General features: G+C 48.6%; 1 protein-coding gene across 2 annotated transcripts in view; it reads left to right on the top strand.

The window, feature by feature from the left end:
* LOC133750211 (exportin-6) overlaps nucleotides 1–22,120 on the top strand; it is a 123,467-nt gene that overhangs the window by 86,543 nt on the left and 14,804 nt on the right. The window contains exons 10-15 of one of the 2 annotated variants that reach the window (XM_062179667.1): nucleotides 661–769; nucleotides 1,960–2,049; nucleotides 3,816–3,885; nucleotides 9,932–10,091; nucleotides 14,458–14,550; nucleotides 20,876–21,020. In XM_062179667.1, coding sequence (XP_062035651.1) covers nucleotides 661–769; nucleotides 1,960–2,049; nucleotides 3,816–3,885; nucleotides 9,932–10,091; nucleotides 14,458–14,550; nucleotides 20,876–21,020 — 667 coding nt within the window. Of the gene's footprint in view, nucleotides 1–660; nucleotides 770–1,956; nucleotides 2,050–3,815; nucleotides 3,886–9,931; nucleotides 10,092–14,457; nucleotides 14,551–20,875; nucleotides 21,021–22,120 lie in introns of both variants that reach the window. The other variant, XM_062179666.1, reaches the window with a different exon arrangement.

Genomic DNA, 22,120 nt, shown 5'->3' with positions numbered 1-22,120 from the left:
GATTAATTAGTTAATACTATATTAATATCAGGCAAATGGACTTCAAGGCAAAAGTTATTATTTTTAAAGATTTATTTTGTTTATTCAGAAGGCAGAGTTAGAGAGTGAGAGAGATAGAGATAGAGAGAGAGAGAGAGGTCTTTCAGCTGCTGGTTCATTCCCCAGTTGGCCCCAAATGGCCAGGGCTGGGCCAGGCGGAGGTCAGGAGCCAGGAACTTCATCCAGGTCTCCCACATGGGTACAGGGACCCAAGAACTTGGGCCATCCTCTGCTGCTTTCTCAAGTACATTAGCAGGGAACTGGATCAGAAGTGGAGTAGCCAGGACACGATCTGGGGACCATGTGGGATGCCAGCATTGTAGGTGGCGGCTTAACCCGTAACACTGGCCGCAGGACAAAAATTATTATAGAGACAAAGAAGGGTACTATTTAATAATAAAAGGGTCTTTCCATAAGAAGATACGTGGTACTTGGGACATAGCTGCTGCTACTCTATTCACACACACACTTGCTGACCCATAAGCTAAGCGTCAGGAATTTAGATGCTCCTTGTACATATTCATCCAACATAGACACCATTCCTTTTGTAGTGCAGAAGCCTTTCCAAAATCTGAGTTGAGCTGCTTTTCACCTGATGTTCAATGTCTTCCTGCCACACAGGTACGAAGATGCCCTGGTCCTCTTGCTCACAGAGGTGTTGAATCGAATCCAGTTCAGATACAACCAGGCCCAGCTGGAGGAGCTGGACGATGAGACTCTGGATGACGATGTAAGCAGCACTGTGTGTTGTGCCATGGATCAGAACGGAGATCTGTAACTTTTCAAAAAATCTCTTACTGCTCTATTTGGGACATTCCCTGAAAGATGTTTTGTAGGCATTTGTACCTATGTGGACCAGAACGTGAGCAGAGGAGTGCAAAGTGGTTCCATGAGAGAACTCCACATCTTTTCTGTTTTTCTTCCTTGCTCTCCACCCTGGACTAGCTGGAAACTGCTGGGAATAAAGAGGTCCTTAACTGATATGACCATTGTGAAAGGAAGTCCATTTTGAGTGTGTTTTGTAAGCTGATACTTCTTCAGATGGATCTTGAATTTATTGATGCTGGCATGCCCAGTATTGATGAGGAGAATGTCTTTTAAGGACACAACTTTAGTGTTCCTTTTTCTTAACCACCAGGCACTTAAAATTTTTCAAGTAACTGTTCTTGTTCTCAAAATAAGAGTGACTGTGGCATGGCCAAGACCTTGAGGGTAGCCATGTTTGGGTTGGAAAGCGCCGGGTGCCGAGAACCAGATGGCCTGGATTTGAATCCCTGCAGCCTCAAGAGGAGCTAGAGGTCTGGGTACTGAATTTCTCAGAGCTTTAACTTCCTCACTTGCTGAAAGGAGAGTGACATGACTTACTGTCCATGTTGGCAGTTACGTTAGGCACACGAAGGGAAAGCCTCCCTGTGTGCCTGGGACACAGTAGGTGCTTGGCAAACTTGAGTTCCATTTCTGAATAACTTTATGATTTAGGCCAGTGTGTTTGAAGTTTTTACATCATTAAGGCTCACTGGATCAGCTTGTTATTATAACATGCTTGGAGGCTGGAGGGAGGGGTGAGGCCACAGAATTTGGATTTCTGACAAACCCCCAGAGGATGCCGATGCTGCCTGTCTGTGGTTCACAAGTGACTCTTTATCTCTGAATTCCTGTGGTCCTAGGGGAAAAAGTGGGTTTTTCTGTCTGGATCATTTGCTTTCTGAGGAAATGATTTTTTATATAATCAATTCACTGGGTTAAAAAATATTCCAGTTTGGTCTTTTTATGGTACCAAATAACCTGGTTCTGTCAGTTTACATTCCTTCAGAATGTGATGTGGAAGAGTGGACTTGAGGCAGCAGAGAGATTGGCAGGGAAAGTGACTAGGTTCTGCCTCTTTGGGAAAGCTGATGACTTTGTGTGTCCCCACAGCAGCAGACAGAGTGGCAGCGGTACTTGCGCCAGAGCTTGGAGGTGGTGGCCAAAGTGATGGAGCTCCTTCCCACGCATGCCTTCTCCACACTGGTAACTCACCTTGGAAGCTGAATGGAGAGTCTGGTTATTTGCTTGCTCGTGTGGCATGGCTGTTGCACTCACCTGTATACCTCCCTCACCCTCTCCCTTACTCTGTCTATGTCCATGTAGTATCTATATGGTTTTTTTTTTTGTTTTTTTTTTTGGACAGAGAAAAATAATTGCCATAATTGACTATCAGACTTAACAAATACTAACATCTATACAAAATAAATCAACTTTTGGGAGCTCTATTTAGTCTTGGCTGTAACAGGAATTTTTGCAAAGCCTTAATGCCTAACGCCTTCCTCAGTAGCTCAGAGGTGGCCAGACATGCAAAGGAGATGTTATTTATAAAAGTTAGATTGCTACAAATCACGCCTCTTCAGAGCTCTCTCTTGGCAAATTGCTGGCTTTATCTTCCTGTATTTATGTGCTGGAATCGTCTGTCATTCTCTAAATGGTGCTTATTATTGGGAGAGATTTGATTTAATTAATTTCTTCCTCAAAGGCGGGATAGCTTTTGGGGGTCAGCTTTGGTGCTGAACAATCTAGGTGTGTCTTGGGTTCTGAATGGTGCAACGTCATTTTACTTTGCCATCTGCCCTCATTAGGGGCCTGTCATGTTTGTTTTGTTTTTATCTTAGTGTGGTGAGTGTAGCAGCCTTAGAAAGATTGAGCTTACACAGTCCTATCTGCTGCATGAGCAAATGGACTTCCAAATGCTTTAGCCCATTTTTTTCACTTTGCCATGCACTTTAATAAGCCATGTCTCAGGTTTCTTTCAAGCATAGGGTCTTGGATTTATATGTAGATAGATATGGTCTTGTCTCAGAATCTTAGAAGGTATAGGTCATTTGGGGGCTTGATGTCCCCTGGTGGGAGTGTTATAGTCAACACCCCAACACCCTTTGCTTAAAGAAGAAAAGAAAAGAAAAAGGGCCAGGTGCTTGTTACGGTGGTTAAACTGCTGCTTGGTTCACCCAGATCAGAGTGCCTGGGTTCAAGTCCCAGCTCTGCCCCCCGTCCCAGCTTCCTGCTAGTGCACACCCTGGGAGGTTGCAGATGGTGGCCCAAGTGCTTGGCCCCTGCCCACCCACTTGGGAGACCTGGATGGAGTTTCTGGCCCCTGGGTTTGGCCTAGCTAATCCCTGGCTTTAGTGGGCTTTTGGGGGAATAAAGCAGCAGATGATACAGATTTCTGTCTCTCTGCCTTTTTGAATAAAAAAGTGTTGAACTGATATATTGTTTTCTTTTTTATTCTATATGTTAATTGGTGGTTTTAATTGTAGAAAATGGGGCTGGTTTTGTGGTGCAGCTGATGAAGCCACTGCTTGTGGTGCCAGCATCCCGTACTAGAGCACCAGTTTGAGTCCTGGCTGCTCCACTTGTGATCCAGCTCCCTGCTAGTGCACCTGGGAAAGCAGAGATGAGTGGAGTTCCAGGGTCCTGGCTTTGGCCTGGCCTAGTCCTAGCAGGTGCAGCCATTCGGGGAGTGAACCTGCAGAAGGAAGAGCTGTTTATCCAACCCCCTATTCCCCGCACCGGTCGCTCTGCTTTTCAAATAAATAAGTAAATCTTTTTAAGAAATTGTTGGGGCAGGGGGTACCTAAGAGGAGCATACTGCTCCTAGATGAATAGAAAGGTTACAAGAAAATAGTCTTTGATTGCGCCTGTCTCCCGTAAGTACTTGCGATGTTTTAATGTTAGAATGCTCTTAAAACTTAGATTTATGAGTTTAAAAAAAAAAAATCTTTTTTTTTTTCTTTTTTTTCCAGTTCCCAGTTCTTCAGGACAATTTAGAAGTATATTTGGGATTGCAGCAATTTATAGTTACTTCAGGGTCAGGTAAACTGGATTTGATTTTCTAATTTCATAAAACAAAAAAGAAAACTGGACTGATAGTAGTTCCTGCCACCTCTGCTGTTACACTGTGATTTGTCCACTGCAGCTCCACCCTCATCCCTGCACAAAATCTCCCCCCCCACTTCTAAACAGGGAAAACTAAAAACCCACGCTCAGCTGTGGACAGGTAAAAGTTGAGGTTATAACAGTGTTTCCTAGTGGTGTTTGGTAAGGAAGCTCATTTGGAGCAAAAAGGTAAGACTTTTAATATCCTGGGGTATTTCCTTAGGTCCTTTGAGTCAACAAGTATGGAAGAAGGTGACTTTGGACTTTGCAGTACTCTGGCTGGCCTGGGTGCTAGAATCAGGGGACTTGGGAGCTGCCTCCGAGCGAGCTGAGTCGTGTGGCACGCCCTGGGCAGCAGTGTTCCCCGGCTCTCCTGTTGTGAGTGGCAGGGGAGGCCCTGACTGGGGCTGGCTGGGAAGGCTTTGGCTGCAGGTTCCAGGCCTCGCCGTGTGGGGTGCGGGATTAGCGTGTTTTGGTTTTTCATTGATGACTCTTTATGTGCCAGGTGCTGTGTTACTTACTTAGGTTGTTGAAGTCTCTCAGCTGCCTTGTGAGGTGTTAGGTGTACTTAGTAAATACTTCTGTTTCAGAGAAGAGGAAATTGATGTTCAGAGACATCACTGATGTTCATTTCTCCTGGCTCACACAGCTGGTTAATGCTAGTCCCAAGATGATGTTTGAGGGTGATGGGACTCCACCTGTCCCAAGTGTAGGCTCTGGCTTTGTAGAGGGGTCAGAACAGCATACACAGCATTTTGTAAAAGGCACTTTCAAAAGAAACATGTCTTTAAAGTACACTGGCCGCACTCATGAAAATCATTTGACCATGCACAAATGCTGCATATGTTTCTAGAATCCATTGCTGGAAATAATTGTGCCCAGGTGGTCTCTCCCTCAGGGCCACTATTCAAATTAGATTGTATTCAGGGCCCTAAATACATTCCTGATCTATTAAAGAAAAGAGGGCCCCTGGGCTTCTTGTGCGCTGTTATAATGGGCTGTTGAGCATCGTGTGGAGTCTGTCGTGAGAAAACAATCTGCAGTGAGTCTTAAATCCTTTTCCTGGGAAGTGACTGATGACGCAGAGGTTCTCCTCCTAGAACGATCATCTCATTTATCTTTCCCTAATCCAAATGGCACATACCTGCCACCATTGGAGCCCATTAGCCGGCAATTTCACAGCGTGCTCACTCCTCCAGATCAATTATAAATCTCATCCTCAGCATCGATCCTTGTTACACACTCCAGTGGCGAACGCTTCACAGGCCAGAGAAATGCTTATTTCCTGTTGTAAAATGAACTTTCTGATGCATGACGAAGCATTGCCCCGTCCCGTGGTGGCTCAGAAGCCAAGTTTCCAATGTGAAAGCTATTAAAACATTGAAACTGAGGACAGTTTGTTCCCTGGTTCCCATGGCCGTTTGCCCCCCAGACAACCTCCACGTTATATTCATCAGGCTCGTTGCCTCTCAACAGAAACGAAGCCGTTTTTCCCCCAGTAGGTTACAGCCCCTCCTTTAGCCTGCATTTATGTTCTACCCCAGGCTTGAACTCATGGTGGAACTGTGTGGATGGCAGCCAATCGCAGTTCTTGCCCTCTTCTGCCACTGTGATCTTTCGTGACAATTGGGTGTACATTTTGGCCAGCAGCAAAGCCTACAGGGATGTTTCCCAGCCTAGCAGGAACTCCCCCATCGTTCATTAGAACATTCAAATTCAGAAGGCCCATGTGCTGTTTGGTATTTCCTCTACTTCCACTTCCTCGGTAGCCCAAGACAGAGTGTGTCGTATGGCTGTGGCACACCGTGGTGCACCTCTCTACCCTCGGCAGGGCATCCTTTCCTCTCTGCCTTACCTGCTGTTGGTTGATGAAGAAACCCTCTTACTAGGCTGGGCTTTGGCACAGCATTCAAGTCGCCTCTTGGGACACTTGCAGCCCATATTGAAGTGCCTGGGTCTGAGTCTTGTCTGTGCACCCAGTTCTAGCTGTCTGCTAATGTGTTCCCTGGGAGGCAGCGGGTGATGGCTTGAAGACACCCTGTCACCCTGTCCCCCATGGGACACCCTGTCCCCCATAGGGGAGACCTGGATGGTTTATGATTTTTTTTTTTTTTTTTTTTTACAGGCAGAGTGGACAGTGAGAGAGAGAGAGACAGAGAGAAAGGTCTTCCTTTTTGCTGTTGGTTCACCCTCCAATGGCCACTGAGGCCGGCGCATCGCACTGATCCGAAGCCAGGAGCCAGGTGCTTCTCCTGGTCTCCCATGGGGTGCAGGGCCCAAGCACTTGGGCCATCCTCCACTGCCTTCCCGGGCCATAGCAGAGAGCTGGCCTGGAAGAGGGGCAACCGGGATAGAATCCGGCGCCCCGACCGGGACTAGAACCCGGTGTGCCGGCGCCGCAAGGTGGAGGATTAGCCTATTAAGCCACGGCGCCAGCCCTATGATTTTTTTTGTTCTTTCAAAGTGGAATACTTCAAATGTTAGTTTTCATACCTCTCCCTCCCTCACCCTTAACCCTCCCCCCCACAAAAAAGAGAAGACTAAATTATGTTTAACATTAAGATTTTTCTTTTTCCCCAGGAATGGTTTGCCAAGGAGCTATTCTTTGGATGTGGCTCAGGGCACATCCAGGCAGCTTCAGGCTGGTTTGGTTTATGGATGGGAGATAAAACTTTTGTGTGGCCTTGACATTTTATCCCTTTAAAGCTCTCTGTGTTGCAATATTTGCATCTGAAGCTTCTATGTGGCAGATGATCTGTGATTTTTGTGGGGTGGGGGTGGAATCTGTTTCTACTGGCCAAATGGAAAATGCGGGTGGATCTGAACAACTTGACAGTGGGACACTGGCCCACCTCCTCAAGTTTAGTCGGTTCCTTGTATGATTTTCTGGTGGTAATGGTTAGATCTCTAGGCTGCAGTGGATAGGGGTGCAGGATTTGATTTGGGAAAGAACCAGCTGCAGGTTTCATGAACGGGAATGTTAGCTGGCATACCTGTGTTATGTTGAACTGTGTGGGATTGCATTGTGGTTGGGTCAGAAGTGGTCAGATTCCAGCAGTTTCACATGGCTCAGTCTAATAATTAAGGCACATACATGGCCCTCTTGGGCTGTTTTCTATTCTAGCTACTGCACTTTGCTAGACAAATTAGGGCATGGTTAGCAGGGAGTGATTGTAAGGGCGAAGATTCTCAGGAGGAGGGGATGAGGGGGTTATGAAAGGAACCCAGGGCTGCAGGTGTCAGGAGGAGCTTTGGAAGAATGTCACCCCTGCCTGCACCCCGTGGCTGTCATGGCTCAGCCAACTTTGGCTTGCTTTGCGTTCTGCCCTCAAGGAGTGGGAGGGGGACAGTGAGGCGGCAAGTTTGCCCCGTTTGCCAAGTTGTGCCAAGGTGGATGGCTCCCTCTGGAGGCACTGAGCTACCTAGCATGCAGTCGAGACAAGAAGGGCCAAGTGGTGGAGGGAAGTGCTGGGATAGGCGGAAGGGGGAAGCTAGCTCAGGGAAATTTTTAAGCTTTTTGATAACTGTTAAGGATCATACTCAAACGGAGACTTGATTTGGGGAGGTGCTTTGGGTTTATTTTTAAGAGAAGCACAGAATGTCTCCCTTGTATGCTTAAAATATTTAAAAACGTCATGGTTAGATACTCCTGAGGGTCCTCGGCTCAAGGTGCTAAGTACAATGAGTAAGTTGAGAGCTAGTGGTGCGGGTGGAGGCTGGCGGGAGAGGGCGCGCAGGTGAAGATGGCTGCCTCTAGTGAGAGCGAGGGGCTCCTGCTGCTGACTCAGCAGCCTTCCCACGTTGTTTGCTGAAAGAAAAGCGGACCTCCTCTCCCCGGGGGCCTGTCCTACCCCTACACCCCTATATCGGGGTGCATTTTTACCCTGAGGACTTGTTATCCACAGAGCCCTGTTTGGTTGCAGTAAAGCACCAGGTTTTAGAAACCGACCCCAGGAGTCAGTTGCCCAGCTGTAACTCTGGAAGTCCCATTGACATTCAGAAGGTGTGTGGTTGTGGTATTTGTGCCAACTGAGGGATTAGGGCTGTGTCATTCTGTGGTCCACAAAGGCAGTGACCCTCTCACATTACAAGCATGGCCAAAACTCCCTCCTGGCTGATCCTGTGGAGGGCTGGCTCCCCCTCCCGGTGGCCTGTGTAGGGCTGCTGTGGGTTGAGAGGCCGGCCTCCTGGACCGAGGCGCTCCTGTGTTCAGTGGAGAAGGAGGGAGCAGGTGATTTGGAGCAGGTCAAAGCAGGCCTTTGTGTCTCTTCTAGTTAGTTCCTTTCTTGTATTGCCCCTTGTTTTGTTTGCCTGCTTTTTGAAATGTGATCCCTTGTAATGGTGTCCCCCTTTCCAGGCTCCTGTCTCTGGGGGGGGGGGGGGGAGGGGGGGCTGTCCCAGCCCCTATTGCCAGCCCTGTCACTTGGAAGTTAATGTAGGATCTGAGGCAGCATTAAGTCACTTCCTCATCTGCCAGCTCTCATTCCTGACAGTTACAAACAGTGCCAGTCCCAGGGCTGTGTGCGTTCTGACAGCCCTTACAGTTGGGAACGGAATGGTGGAAGTGGATGCTCACAAGGACAGCATGAGCAAGTGAAGCCCCGAGACCCATCCTGCTCTAGGTCACCTGAGTCATCTGTGGTCCACTCGGTCTGTAGCAGGGCTGTGCTGGGCATCACCCATACTGCTGGGGACTCGGGAGTCATTAGCTTACCTCCTTACGGGTGTGGGGTGTCATGAAGAACACAGGAGGGGGCAGGAGGCCTCTAGAACAGATGGTGCCTGCTGAGCATGAAGCATATGTAAGACGTAGCCGGCCCTGGTGTGGCAGAGGGTGAAATGATGTGCAGTCAAGGCAGAGAAAACAGTTCATGCAGGGGTAGAGACGTGAGGCACAGGACGTTCTGTGGGCCCTGCTGACGGAATGGAGGGAGGAGGCCACGTCCCACAGGGTTGATACTGGGGAGTCTGGGCCCCCGGCTCTTAGCAGGGGAGAGCCTCTGGGCTCCGGCTGCTTGCTGAAGGGAACTGTGTGCTCTGTCTGGGTGGTGGAGGAGCCCCGAGGGAGGGTGGCTGGTGCTGGCTTCCTAACAGGGTGAAGACAGAAGTGGTGGTGGAGAGCGGGTGGGAAGCACACTGAGGGAACCGAGGGGCTGCAGATGCCCGGGGCAGCGGGTTTCAGGAGGGCTCCCCTGGCCTGGTCGTGCTCACTGTGGACACTGGTGAGGAGAGGGAGCGCACCGTGCAAGGAAGTGACGGAACAAGGATACGCTTAGCCTTCCTCTAAGCCTCTCCCTTGCTCAGAAGTTACATTGACGGGGAATGACCTGGGGGTCTTCGACGCCACCAGCTTTGTGGTGTCTGTAGTCATCCAAACCTAGTTTACAGGCTCTTAAATGCATTCCTGCCCTTGGAGTAGTAGATAGCACCCCTACCCCCACATCCCCATTTTAAAGACGAGGAAACTGAGACTCAGAAGAGTCTGATGAGGCACAGAGCCAGGAAGTGGCAGGGAATCGGGTCTTCTGCACCCAGGTTCTGTGCCCTTCAGTACGTACTGTACTACATACAGTCCTCCTGGCTGGGGTGCTGACTGTACCCCTGTTCTCTTAGCCAGGCTATCCTGCCTGTGAGCCCACAGATTTCCATCTGAGACAGGGCCATGTGCAAATGGCAGCAGGTTTAGAGTCACAGATTTAGCTTTAGCCCCAGAGATAGGACTCATGTTGGGCAAGCCCCCTGGTCCTCCCCAGGTCTGCACCTTCCTGGATGAAGAGGAACCAGATCAGACCCGTGGTCCCCATTAGCACAACCAGCTGTCTGTCCCTGTCCAGCCCCTGGAGCAGCCAAGGGGTGGCATTGGGCCTGGGAAGTACTTAGCGGCTTGCTTGGTTTCAGCAGTTGGTCTTGCTGCTGCAGGCTGTGGTCTTGCGTAATGAAAGCTTGTTCTTCCCCTGAACACTCGTGGGCTGCTGTGTTCCAGGACACAGGCTGAACATCACGGCGGAGAACGACTGTCGGCGGCTGCACTGCTCCCTCAGAGACTTGAGCTCCCTGCTGCAGGCTGCGGGCCGCCTGGCTGAGTACTTTATCGGGGATGTGTTTGCTGCGAGGTTCAATGACGCCCTCACGGTCGTGGAGAGGTAGGCCAGCAGCTGTGGGATGGGGCCATTCCTTCCTCAGCTCTGGGGCACCTTCTGTGTGCCCCTTTCACGGAAACAGGAAAAGCATCGTACAGTCAGAAACTATTCTCAAAAGTGGCTTTGCACGTTTTATCTCATTTCATCCTGCAAGGTGCTTAACAAGTTCCAGGAAACTGGAATTAAAAGTATGTTTTGGTGCAAAAATTTTTGAAATGCATGCATACAGGGATATTCAAAGAGCTCATGGAAAGTGCATATTATGAAAAACTGCACAAAATTTCAAAAAACTGTAATTACCTTCATATTCTTTGAGATACAGATAGCTCCATTTTATCGTTGAGCAGGTTATGGTTCAGAGATGGCAAAGACCCTGCTCAGGTCCCATAATTCACAAGAGGGCGCACTGGGATGGTAGGCAGCTTACTGAGTCTGAATGCTGCGCACTTCCCAAACTACATCCAGAGTCTGCTTTCCTCCTCTTCCTGTGCGGAGCCCAGGGGCGCTGGTGTCTCCCGGGGTTAGGTCCATTACCTGTGTTTACTGTCAGCCATCTTCACCTTGTGTATGCAGTGAGGAGATGTAGGAGAGATCCAGAGTTATCATTTTTTAAAAAAATATTTATTTATATATTTCAACGTCAGAGTTACACAGTTCACTCTCCAATTGGCCGCAATGGCTGGGGCTGCACCAATCCGAAGCCAGGAGCCAGGAGCTTCTTTGAGGTCTCCCATGCAGGTGCAGGGGCCCAAGGACCTGGGCCATCTTCCACTGCTTTCCCAGGCCATAGCAGAGAGCTGGATCGGAAGTGAAGTAGCCGGGTCTCAAACCGGTGCCCATATGGGATGCCAATGCTTCAGGGTATTAACCCTTGCGCCACAGCACCAGCCCCTAGAGTCATCATTTGACAGGAGACACTTGCTGTTTGATCTTATTTGAATGAAGTGTCAGGAGGGGCTCTTGTCGGGGCTGCGCCATCTCCATAGCCCACGTGATCAGCAGGGTCTGTGCTTTCTGCAAGACAGACCTAATATTAAGACTGCTTACCAGGGGTCGGCGCCATGGCTCACTTGGTTAATCCCCTGCCTGTGGCGCCAGCATCCCATATTGGCGCTGGGTTCTAGTCCTGGTTGCTCCTCTTCCAGTCCAGCTCTCTGCTGTGGCCCGGGAGGGCAGTGGAGGATGGCCCAAGTGCTTGGGTGCCTGCACCCGCATGGGAGACCAGGAGGAAACACCTGGCTTCTGGTTTTGGATTGGAGCAGCTCCGGCCGTGGTGGCCATTTGGGGGGTGAACCAGCGGAAGGAAGACCTTTCTCTCTGTCTCTCTCTCTCACTGTCTAACTCTATCTTTAAAAAGACATTTAGAAATCTGTTTTTAATGTCAAACAGGCTTTGAAGAGTTACACCAAATGCACATTTGTATAACCCTTACTGATAAGAACAGTTTTGATTCCTAGTTAGCGTCATGGTTTCCTAGAACTTCCCATAAACCTTGGCTTTTATTAACCCTCACTTTGTTGATTGCAAGTGCCCTTTATGACAGCTCTCCAACCCCAAACAATCTGTGGTTCTTCTTTTTTTTTTCTCCAAACATGCATATATTTATTTGAAAGGCAGAGTGGCAGAGAGGAAGAGAGATCTTCCATTGCTGGTTCACTCTTCAAGTGGCTGCAACAGCTGGGGTTGGGCCAGGCTGAAGCCAGGAGCCTGGAAGCCTATTTGAGTCTTCCACATAGATGACAGGGGCCAAACACTGCTGCTTTCTCAGGTGCGTTAGCAGGGAGCTGGATCGTAAGTGGAGCAGCTGGGACTTGAACCTGTGGTCACATGGGATGCAGGCATTGCAGGTGGCAGCTTAACTTACTGTGCTACCATGCTAGCCCCAAGCTGTAATATTTCTATTTGGAGTAAAATCCTGCTTTCTCCTCCTTTCAGAGAGGAGCATTTTTCAGAATGTGGTCGCTTTTCAGAGGTGCCAACTTCCAGTTCTGTCTTTGCACCTGCACACTCAGCCTGAGGGTAGGATGGGGGCAGTTTGCCTCTAGCAAGTTCCCAAGTTGATGGCTACATCCCCAGGTTTCCATAGGAGAAGCACAGAGATAATGTAGCCAGGTCTTGGGTTTTTCCCCCTTTACTTAGGAAAGAGATGTCTGTCTCCAGCAAGAGAGGCTCTTCCAGTTTCCTGAACAGAGCTGGTTATTTCGTACTGTTATTTTTTGGCACCCAACAAGCCCTGTGAACCAGTCAGCTCAACAACTTGATTCTAAGAGAATTGGACTTAAAAACACTTCAGTTTATTCTAGAAGCATTTATTTCTCCCTCTTCTAAAGTTTGATCATAAACATTTTCTTTTTAAGGTTTTTATTTACTTATTTGAAGGTTAGAGTGACAGGGAGAAAGACACACACACAGATACATTTTTCATCTATTGGTTCACTCCCCAAATGCATGCAATATTCCAGGCTGGAGCCAGGAGCCAGGAACTCTATCCGCATGTCCCACATGGGTGGCAGGGCCCGAACACTTGAACCATTACCTGCTGCCTTTGGGATGCATTAATAGGAAGCCAGATTGAAAATGGAATAGCTGGAACTTGAACTAGGCACTTTGACACACAATGTGGAGTCTCAAGCGCCATCTTTTTTTTTTTTTTTTAAAGATTTTTATTTATTTGTTTGAGATGTAGAGTTACAGACAATGAGAGGGAGAGACAGAGAGAAAGGTCTTCCCTCCGTTGGTTCCCTCCCCAGGTAGCCACAGTGGCCAGAGCTGCGCTGATTCGAAGCCAGGAGCCAGGTGCTTCTTCCCAGACTCCCATGTGGGTGCAGGGGCCCAAGCACTTGGGCCATCTTCTGCTTTCTCAGGTCACAGCAGGGAGCTGGATTGGAAGAGGAGCAGCCAGGACTAAAACCGGCACCCATATAGGATGCCGGCACTGCAGGTGGAGGATTAACCTACTGCGCCACGGAGCCGGCCCCTCAAGCGGCATCTTAACCTGCTATGCCACAGCACCCACTCCAGAGTTCTTAAATCTTCAGCAAAGTCCAAAGTATTATAAAAGGAATACCCATCACCAAACAAGGATACTTCAAAAACTTCATGGAAAGTTAAATGAAAAGTATGAGTTTATTTTGGTGCAAAAGCAATTTTGAATTCCTTGCATAGTTGGTTTCATCATATGCATTTCCCATGTATGTTGAAAAAAAGTTTTTGTGCCAAAACAAACTCATACTTTTAATTCCATTTACCCACATACTTAACTGAAGAATTCTTATATTCTGCAGTGGACATTTTGCTGTATTTTCTTTCTTATGTATCTGTCTACTTGAAACATTTCCTTATAAAAATGATTTTTAAATGAAAGCTAAGATGGTTTTATCATTAAATGTATTTATAGAAAGATCCATGTCAGCCTATTTAGATAAACCATCCAAAGAGCAGATCTACTTTTTAAAAACATTTTTTTATTCTCCTTGTTATGTGTTCATTGTAGATGATTTGGAAATAAAGGGCAGTAGAGGAAAAAGGTCATCCATCATCTACCTCTTCCATCCCATCCCCAGAGCAAATGGCACCGAGGAGCCTGTTCCAGTGAAAATTCTTCCAGCCTTTCTTCTGTTAGGAGAAGAGCCTTAAAAAACAAAGTTAGGGGGCTGGCGCTTTGGTGTAGTGGGTAAAGCCGCTGCCTGCAGTGCCGGCATCCCATCCTATATGGGCGCCAGTTAGAGACCAGGCCACTCCACTTCCAAACCAGTTCTCTGCTATGGCCTGGGAAAGCAGTAGAAGATGGCCCAAGCTCTTGGGCCCCTGCACCCACTTGGGAGACCTGAAGGAAGCTTCTGGCTCCTGGCTTTGGATCGTGTATAGCTCTGACTGTTGTGGCCAATTGGGCTGTGAACCAGCGGATGGAAGACCCCCCTCTCTCTCTCTCTCTCTCTCTCTCTGTCTCTCTCTCTGCCTCTCCTTCTATTTCTGTGTAACTCTGACTTTCAAATGAATAAATAAATCTTAAAAAAAAAAAGTTAGAATATGTTCTGTGTATATTTTGTTACAGCGTTTTCATGTTTCAAAGACCTTGATATTTGTCATTAAATATTCAAGCATCATTTTATTATGTACATTAATTTGCATTCTCTGGATATTTCTATTGTTTTGGAAATTTCTATAAGTAGTGCTTAGTGTAAGTGTCCTTGTCTGTCAGTCTTCATACACATCTCAGATTATTTTCAGGATAAAATTGAGGTCTGATTTGATTCCTTTTTGTATGAGGAAAAAGCTGTCCTTGGGACCTTTTTGTTGGTATCTTGTCCATTTTGTCTGCTGCAGGCCATAAGCTGAATATTTGTCTTGCCTATTTCTTTGCCAACAGGTTGGTCAAGGTCACTCTCTATGGATCTCAGATCAAATTGTACAACATTGAAACTGCCGTGCCATCAGTATTGAAACCGGACCTCATTGACGTGTAAGTTGGATGTTTGCCTGTTCTCCGGAGAGACCTTACCTACCCTCTCTCACAGGGACAGTAGCAGCTGCTGTGAAGGGGAACACTCCCAGACTGAGAGAACGATGGTTGTGCTCTGTGTCTTGGGCAAAGGTGACTGGGATTTGTCAGGCTGATGAGAGCTGGGGTAGACATTGTAGGGAGCAGAGACTGTCCAAGCTGAGACAGGGCCTGTGGCTGGGAGGTGGTAAGCTCGTGGTGTGGTGGGAACCAAAGCAGGATCAGTGTGTGGGGACTGGTGTGGAAACACCTGTGTGCTGTGAGTCTCAGACAAGTGACTGAAACCGTGGTATGTGGAAAAGACAGTTTCACACTCACAGGTGTGTCTGTGTGTCTAGCAGGCAAGCAGTTAATTCTGTAGTGGACACCAGCTGGTGTTCTCTCAGTTCTGTTCTTCAGGTTCCATAAATTAAGGAATCCGTTGGCAAGACTGCCCTCCCGTGCTTCCCCACCAGTCAGATAACCCCAGGTTATCTGAGCGTCTAACCAGCTGGTTATAAATTGGGGTTCCCACAGTCCCCTCTTCAGGGTCAGTTAATTTGCTAGAGAGGCTCACAGAACTCAGGGAAGCACTTACTTGTGTTTACTGCTTTCTTATAAAGGTTGTTACAGAGGGTACCAATAGGCAGCAGGTGGAAAGGGCAAGGTGTGAAAGAAGGGGTATCCCCCCCCCGCAAGGATCCTCTGCAGTTGGGTGAAATAACCATGGGTTCTTGTCTCCTGTGTTTGCCAATGGAAATGTGAAGGCAGTGACTATTTATTTATTTTTAAAAAGACTTACTTACTTGAAAGGCAGAGTTACAGAGAGGCAGAGGCAAAGAGGGAGAAAGAGAGGTCTTCTATCCACTGGTTTACTCCCCAAATGGATGCAATGGCCAGAGGTGGGCCGATCCAAAGCCAGGAGCTTCTTCCGGGTCTCCCATGTGGGTGCAGGGACCCAAGGACTTAGACCATCTTCTACTGCTTTCCCAGGCCACAGCAGAGAGCTGGATCGGAAGTGGAGCAGCCGGGACTTGAACCGGCACCCATATGGGATGCTGGCACTGCAGGAGGCAGCTTTACCCTCTACGCCACAGCGCTGGCCCCAGAAGGCACTCATTTAAGTAGAAATGGGTTTCTTGGGCTGTTCAAGCCAGAGCAAGGTTGTTCCATGACTGAAAACCAGGCTTCCGCATAAGGCAGAGGTCCTCACACAGTTCTCGTTCAGGGAAGTCATACAGATTCATTACATTTCCAGGTCATTCTGGGAAAGGTTATGCTCTTTCACAAGGGGGTGGGAACACATGCCCACTGAATTATCATGTACATTCCGTGTTTTTCATGTTCAGTGGGGGTGGAGATTGACATCTTAATGAGGACTGTTTTGGCTTTCTGCATCACTAAGGTGAAGATGAGGACTAGAGACCACTAATTCTCAGGATCCTGAACCCAGCCCCCGTGGGTTGGGGGAGGTTTCTTAGAAAGGGGAGCTCACTCCAGGATTGAGTCCTCTTCTCAGTGTCACTGAGCCCACCTGCAGGGACATCTGGTTGATTGTGATGAGATTAAAATAGGGCTGGGTGGTTTTTTGGGGGAAGGGTTATCTGGAAGTTTGCTGAAACAAGTTCTTTGGGTTTGTGTAGAAGCTGCATATGTAGGCCTGCTGCAGGGGTAGAGCTGGAGGTTCCAACCCTCTGGTCTTAAGGCTGGTTCTCCTGGACGAGTTCCCGTCCTGTGGTTACTGGGGGCTTCCCCAGAAATGCTTCATGTTTACGTGGGCTCTGGAAGTGTGCTTGAAAGGGTTTGCCGTAAGTAATAAAGACCATCTCTGTACCACCTCTGAAACTTGGCTGGACCCGAGGACTAAAGACCAACATTTTAACAGCTGATATATATGTAGCTTCATTTTATTGAAATACAGTACAAAAAATATTTTTATTGCCCTAATTTTTTTTTAAGATTTATTTTATTCTGGGGCTGGTGCTGTGGCATAATGAGTAAAGCTGTCACTTTGCAGTGCCAGCATCCTATATGGGCACTGGTTTGAGTCCTGGCTGCTCCACTTCTGATCCAGCTCTCTGCTGTGGCCTGGGAAAGCAGTAGAAGATGGCCCAAGTCCTTGGGCCCCTGCACCCACGTGGGAGACCCAGAAGAAATTCCAGGCTCCTGTCTTCAGATCGGCCCATTCTTCTATCCTCTGGTTCATTCCCCAAATGGCTGCAATAGCCGGGGCTGGGGCAGGCTGAAGCCAGAAGCTAGGAGCTTCTTTTGGGTCTCCCATGTGGGTGCAAGGGTCCAAGTACTTGGGCCATCTTCTGCTACTTTCCCAGGTGCATTAGCAGGGAACTGAATTGAAAGTGGAGTAGCTGGTACTTGAACCAATGCCCATATGGGATGCTGGCATTGCAGGCAGCAACTTTACCTGCTACACACAAAGCCAGCCCCTGTCCTAATCAGTTAGGAAATTATAGGGACTAGGGAGTTGTGAGCCAGGAGCCATAGATGAAAACGTAGATGTATTGTATCACAGTAGGATACACAGTACACAGTCTTTCTGAGATTCTGACTGTGGCAGGATGGCCCAAAGCTCAGGTGTTTGCATATTAAACAAGAACCCTAGGTTGTTAAGAAGCAGGAGAGTACACTTTGAGAAACTCCACGGACTTGGGAAACCATCAGGAAAGCAACCTGTGGAAGGGATGGAGGGGTGGGGACTTGGGGACGGGGTGTTACTGGACTGTGCTCATCAGCAGGCCACAGTATGAACCCACTGGCTCCTGTGTGTTACAGGATGGCCAGAGAAGGAGTCAGAAGCAGTGCTGACATCTGCTGCCTCCGTCTGGGGCAGAGTGGAATGTGGCGGTCGCCCGAGCCCCTGGCGTTGAGGAAAGCACTAGTGTTGGGAAAGCCCCTGCTCTGCGGCAGTGTGCCTCAGGGAGAATCTCCCGGACTGCAGTCCGCACTCAGCAGTGCTCAGCCCCCCAACCCCCGACCTGCTCGCCCGCTGCCCCTTGCAGCTATTGACTCTCACTCTGCTCACTCCTCTCTGTGTTCGGCTGGGAATTCCTCTCACCGCCTGTAACACTGGCCTCAGATCAGTTGCTTCCCACGGCACCTTGGTGGCCCATAGAAACACTCATGTGGCAAGTTCTGATTAGAGAGCCTTGCAATCAGCCTGGTGTTACCATGTTTTAAGTAGCTCTCCCAAGAAAACGAGATCTATATTAAAGTATATATACAATTAGATGCACAGAAGTGGGAAAGTTGAGGAAGAGAATGGGCAACAGAATGAGAGTTTTTTGAGTTTGAGGGCCAGGAAACCTGGTGCAGGGGCAGTCTGACCTGAGAAAGGGGCAGTCTGGTACCAGAGTCATTGTCCTTGACGTGGCCCTGTCCCGAGGCCTAGAGCCCGTGCCACATCTGGCCTGCTGCCCTTTGTAAAGCTTTACTGGAACACGGCCTTACCTGTTGATTTACGCATCATCCCTGACTGTTCGGAACAGCTGTGACGTGCAGTATATGTCACCGTAAAGCGTAGAACATTTCAACTCTGGGTTTGCAGAACAAGTCTGCCAACTCCTTTTTTTTTTTAAAGATTTATTTATTTGAGCCAGCGGCGCGGCTCAGTAGGCTAATCTGCCTGCGGTGCCGGCACACCTGGTTCTAGTCCCGGTCGGGGCGCCAGTCTGTCCCGGTTGCCCCTCTTCCAGGCCAGCTTTCTGCTGTGGCCCGGGAAAGCAGTGGAGGATGGCCCAAGTGCTTGGGCCCTGCACCCGCATGGGAGACCAGGAGAAGCACCTGGCTCCTGGCTTTGGATCAGCGTGGTGTGCCAGCCACAGCACGCCGGCCGCGGTGGCCATTGGAGGGTGAACCAATGGCAAAGGAAGACCTTTCTCTCTGTCTGTCTCTCTCTCTCTCACTGTCCACTCTGCCTGTCAAAAAAAAAAAAAAATTATTTGAAAGGCAGGGTTACAAAGAGGCAGAGGTGGTGGCTGTGGGGCAGGAGTGGGGGAGGAGGTGTCTTCCATCTGCTGGCTCACTCCCCAAATAGCTGCAAGGGCCAGGGCTGGACCAGGCTGAAGCCAGGAGCAGTGAGCTTGTTCTGACTGAGTCTTCTGTGTGGGTGCAGAGGCCCAAGCACCTGGGCCATCTTTCACTGCTTCCCCAGGGGCATTAGCAGTGAGCTGGATTGGAAGTGGAGCAGCTGGGACTCGAAGCAGCGCTCATGAGATACCAGCACTGCAGACAGCAGCTTAACCTGCTGTGCCACAGCACCAGTCCCACAAAAATAGCTTTAAAACAAACAAACAAAAAACTTGTAGACCTATCACCTTGTCCATAAATCCTTGAGTGTATGTGCTTATCCCCTAGGAATAATATAATTCTCCTATGTGACCATTATGCCATAATCAACATTCAAAAAAATGTAATGGATGCCATAATATTATGTACTGTGTGGAGTATAGTCCGAGTTCAGGTTTCCCCAGTGTTACCAGGAATATCTTCGTATCTGTTTTTAATCCAGACTTTACTAATCATGAAGCACACAGGAAGTGTGTCGCCTGTAACCTCGAGCAGTTTCCCGTCTGTGCATGTGTGTGCACAGGTTGGCGAGCAGAGACTAAGGACTGACCTTGTGGAGAGTCCGACCTACAAAATTGTTTTTAAGGAGCACTCTGTAGCCTGGGTTTGTCCAGTGTCCACTGTGTTAGATCAAGTTAAACATTGTTACTAGACAGTTGCTGGTGTCTCTCATCCTAGCAGGAGGTGCCTAATGTGGATTTGCCATGTAGTTGTTGGTGCTGAGTTTGGTTTTACAGTGGTGTCTGCCTGTGTCCCAGCTCTGAGTCGTGGCAGTCCGCAGCAGTGCTGCCCCGGGCCTGGCCTCGGACTTGACTCACAGGCTCCCCTGGAAGGAGAAAGGCGCCCAGTCTGCAGCAGGAGTTCCTGGGAATGTGTTGAGTCAGGAAGGAAGGAAATGCCCAGCCTCGAGAAAAGAACGCTTAGAAGGGTTTAGCAGGCCGTGGTCAGTGAAAACAATCTGTGCATTTATAGTGGGTTAGCAGAAAACGCAGGGAAGGGAGGCTTCTCTTAGGGGATGCCAGCCAGGGAAAAGAAGAGGAAAGTCGGAGAAAGACCGGTTGCAGCCCCCAGAGTAGCAGTGGTGGAGGCAGGGATCTGGACCAGACAGCAGGGAGCAGTATATTACATCATCTCAGAGTGCCCCCCAGTGACCTCACTGCTGTAACTGCAAGGGAGTAATTCATTGTAGGTGGGTTGGAAACTCTGAGACAGCTCTTCTCTTTGTTACAGACCTGTTTATTATCTCTGATGAGCAGTGAGGCTTCTTAATGTCTGTCTTAGTGCACGGATCACAGAAGTCAGACAGCCTGCGCCTCAGTTATCGTCCAACCAGATAGAACATATGGCATGATGGAAGTTCAAGTTCAAGAATCTTTTTTTTTTTTTTTTTTTAAGATTTATTTATTTATTTGAGAAGTAGAGTTACAGACTGAGAGAGGGAGAGGCTTAGCCCGGCCTCCAGAATCTTCTATCAAAGCTTTATTTGCAAAGCTGTAATACCTGTTAGTTGTCCACACCTTGCGTGTTAACCTTTACTAGTTCTGGGGCCGGTGCTGTGGTATAGCAGGTAAAACTGCTGCCTGCAGTACTGGCATCCCATGTGGGTGCCAGTTCGAGTCCTGGCTGCTCCACTTCCAATCCAGCTTCCTGCTAATGTGCCTGGGAAAACAGTGGAGGATGGCCATGTCCTTGGGCCCCTGCACCCATGTGGGAGACCCAGAAAAAGCTCCAGGCTCTGGGCTTTGGATTGACCCAGCTTCTGATGTTGCAGCCATTTGGGGAGTGAACCAGTGGATAGAAGACATCTCTCCCTCTCTCCCTCTCTCTTTCTCTCTCTCCCTCCCTCCCTCTGTCTCTGTATCTCATCCTTTCAAATAAATAATTTTTAAAAAATCATGTTACTAAAAAAAAGCTTTATTAGTTCTAAAGGCAGTATGTTGTCACTAAGTTCTTTGATTGCGTTTTTATCATTTATCATCTCAGGTGAAGATACGTGTGTCACAGAGGGACTGAATGTGATGGCCTATTTCTACTTAAGTGCCTTCTGGGTTCTAAGTGGTGGCAGCAGGACTTAGATAACAAGCGTTGTGGGTTTTAGGTTCTGTGTGAGCAAGTAGGTGATTTCCGTGCGGTCGCCCGGGTCCTGGGCCAGCACACGCCGTGGATGGAATTCTTGCATCCTAGGGGAATGAAAGTCACCTGAGCTGTCTCGTTCCTCTCGCAGGCACGCCCAGTCCCTGGCCGCCCTCCAGGCCTACTCCCACTGGCTGGCGCAGTACTGCAGCGAAGCTCATCGGCAGAACACGCAGCAGTTTGTGACGCTCATCTCCACCACCATGGATGCGATCACACCTCTGATCAGCACCAAGGTCCTGAAACCTGCACGGCCATGCCGGGGCCTCTGTCCGTCCTTCTGTCCATCTGCCTGTTTACCGTGAAATCAGAATTACAGTTAGATCGTGGCTCTTGCCATTCTGATGCAGTGTGTCTCATTTTTAGTTGTAGTTCACAAGCAAAGGGGTTTTCAGAAAGCTCCTGAACAAATGGAATTCGAAGGTAGTGCAAATTAAACAGGAATGTTCCAGAGCCCCTGTACGTTCAATTACAGCTTTATTTTTTAGCTCTGTGAGTCCCACAATGAGCAATTTCGTGCTCATTGTGAAAAAGTAAAGTCGTATTCACATGTACAGACTCAAGAGTTTGTGATACTCTGTAATCTTCCCCTCCAAAGCATTTTCCTTTCCAAGGCAGGCACAGGCAGCATTGGTTGTATATCTTTGTAGACTTCCCTGGGCTTTTACCCAGAAGGAAAAGCTCACAGATAGCCAGTGGTGTGGCTGCGTTTGCCTCATGGTGCTCCTGGGTCTCCTGTGTGTATGCAGAGCACCTCTGGTCTCTCCCGTTGCCCAGGGCTGTTCTGGGGGGTGGTGGGGGATGTATGTGATTTTCCTGGTTTTGGAAGTGAGCTCCCTTTCTGTCTGTGTTTCTCCTGTGCCGCTGGGGCTGTGAGATGGATTTCTGCTGGCAGATGCTCCTGTCCTGTAGTTTGCCAGAGTCCAATGTGCTGTCCACCAGGAAGACTGCCACTCGCAGTGTGCCCGTTTTCCGGAGCCCATGAGTGTAGAAGTTTGTTTTCATTTTGTTGTCTTACACTTTTAACCATGCATAACATGTTGTACCACTTTTAGCACTGTATTGTTTTAGTAAGAACAATGTTTTATTTTTCATAAATTTAGGTTGTGTTTTAATTGTGATTTGTAGGAGTTAACAGCACGCTCAGTAACCACCAGGTCATCCCTGGACCCCAGGCTGCCGCTGTTGAAAACAGTGCATGCATTCACCAATGCTGCTTTAGCCTGTTCAGTGTTCTCCTTAGATAAATGGAGATCCTGGGTTGAGACTGGGGGATATTTTGTGGATCTAGGGAATTGTCGTAATATTTTTTCCTGAACAACTCTACCTGTCCTGA

This window comes from Lepus europaeus, chromosome 21, assembly GCF_033115175.1.
Source record: "Lepus europaeus isolate LE1 chromosome 21, mLepTim1.pri, whole genome shotgun sequence".
NCBI lineage: Eukaryota > Metazoa > Chordata > Mammalia > Lagomorpha > Leporidae > Lepus > Lepus europaeus.
The sequence above is the reverse complement of the archived record's forward strand: the minus strand, read 5'-3'. Positions and strand labels throughout refer to the sequence as shown.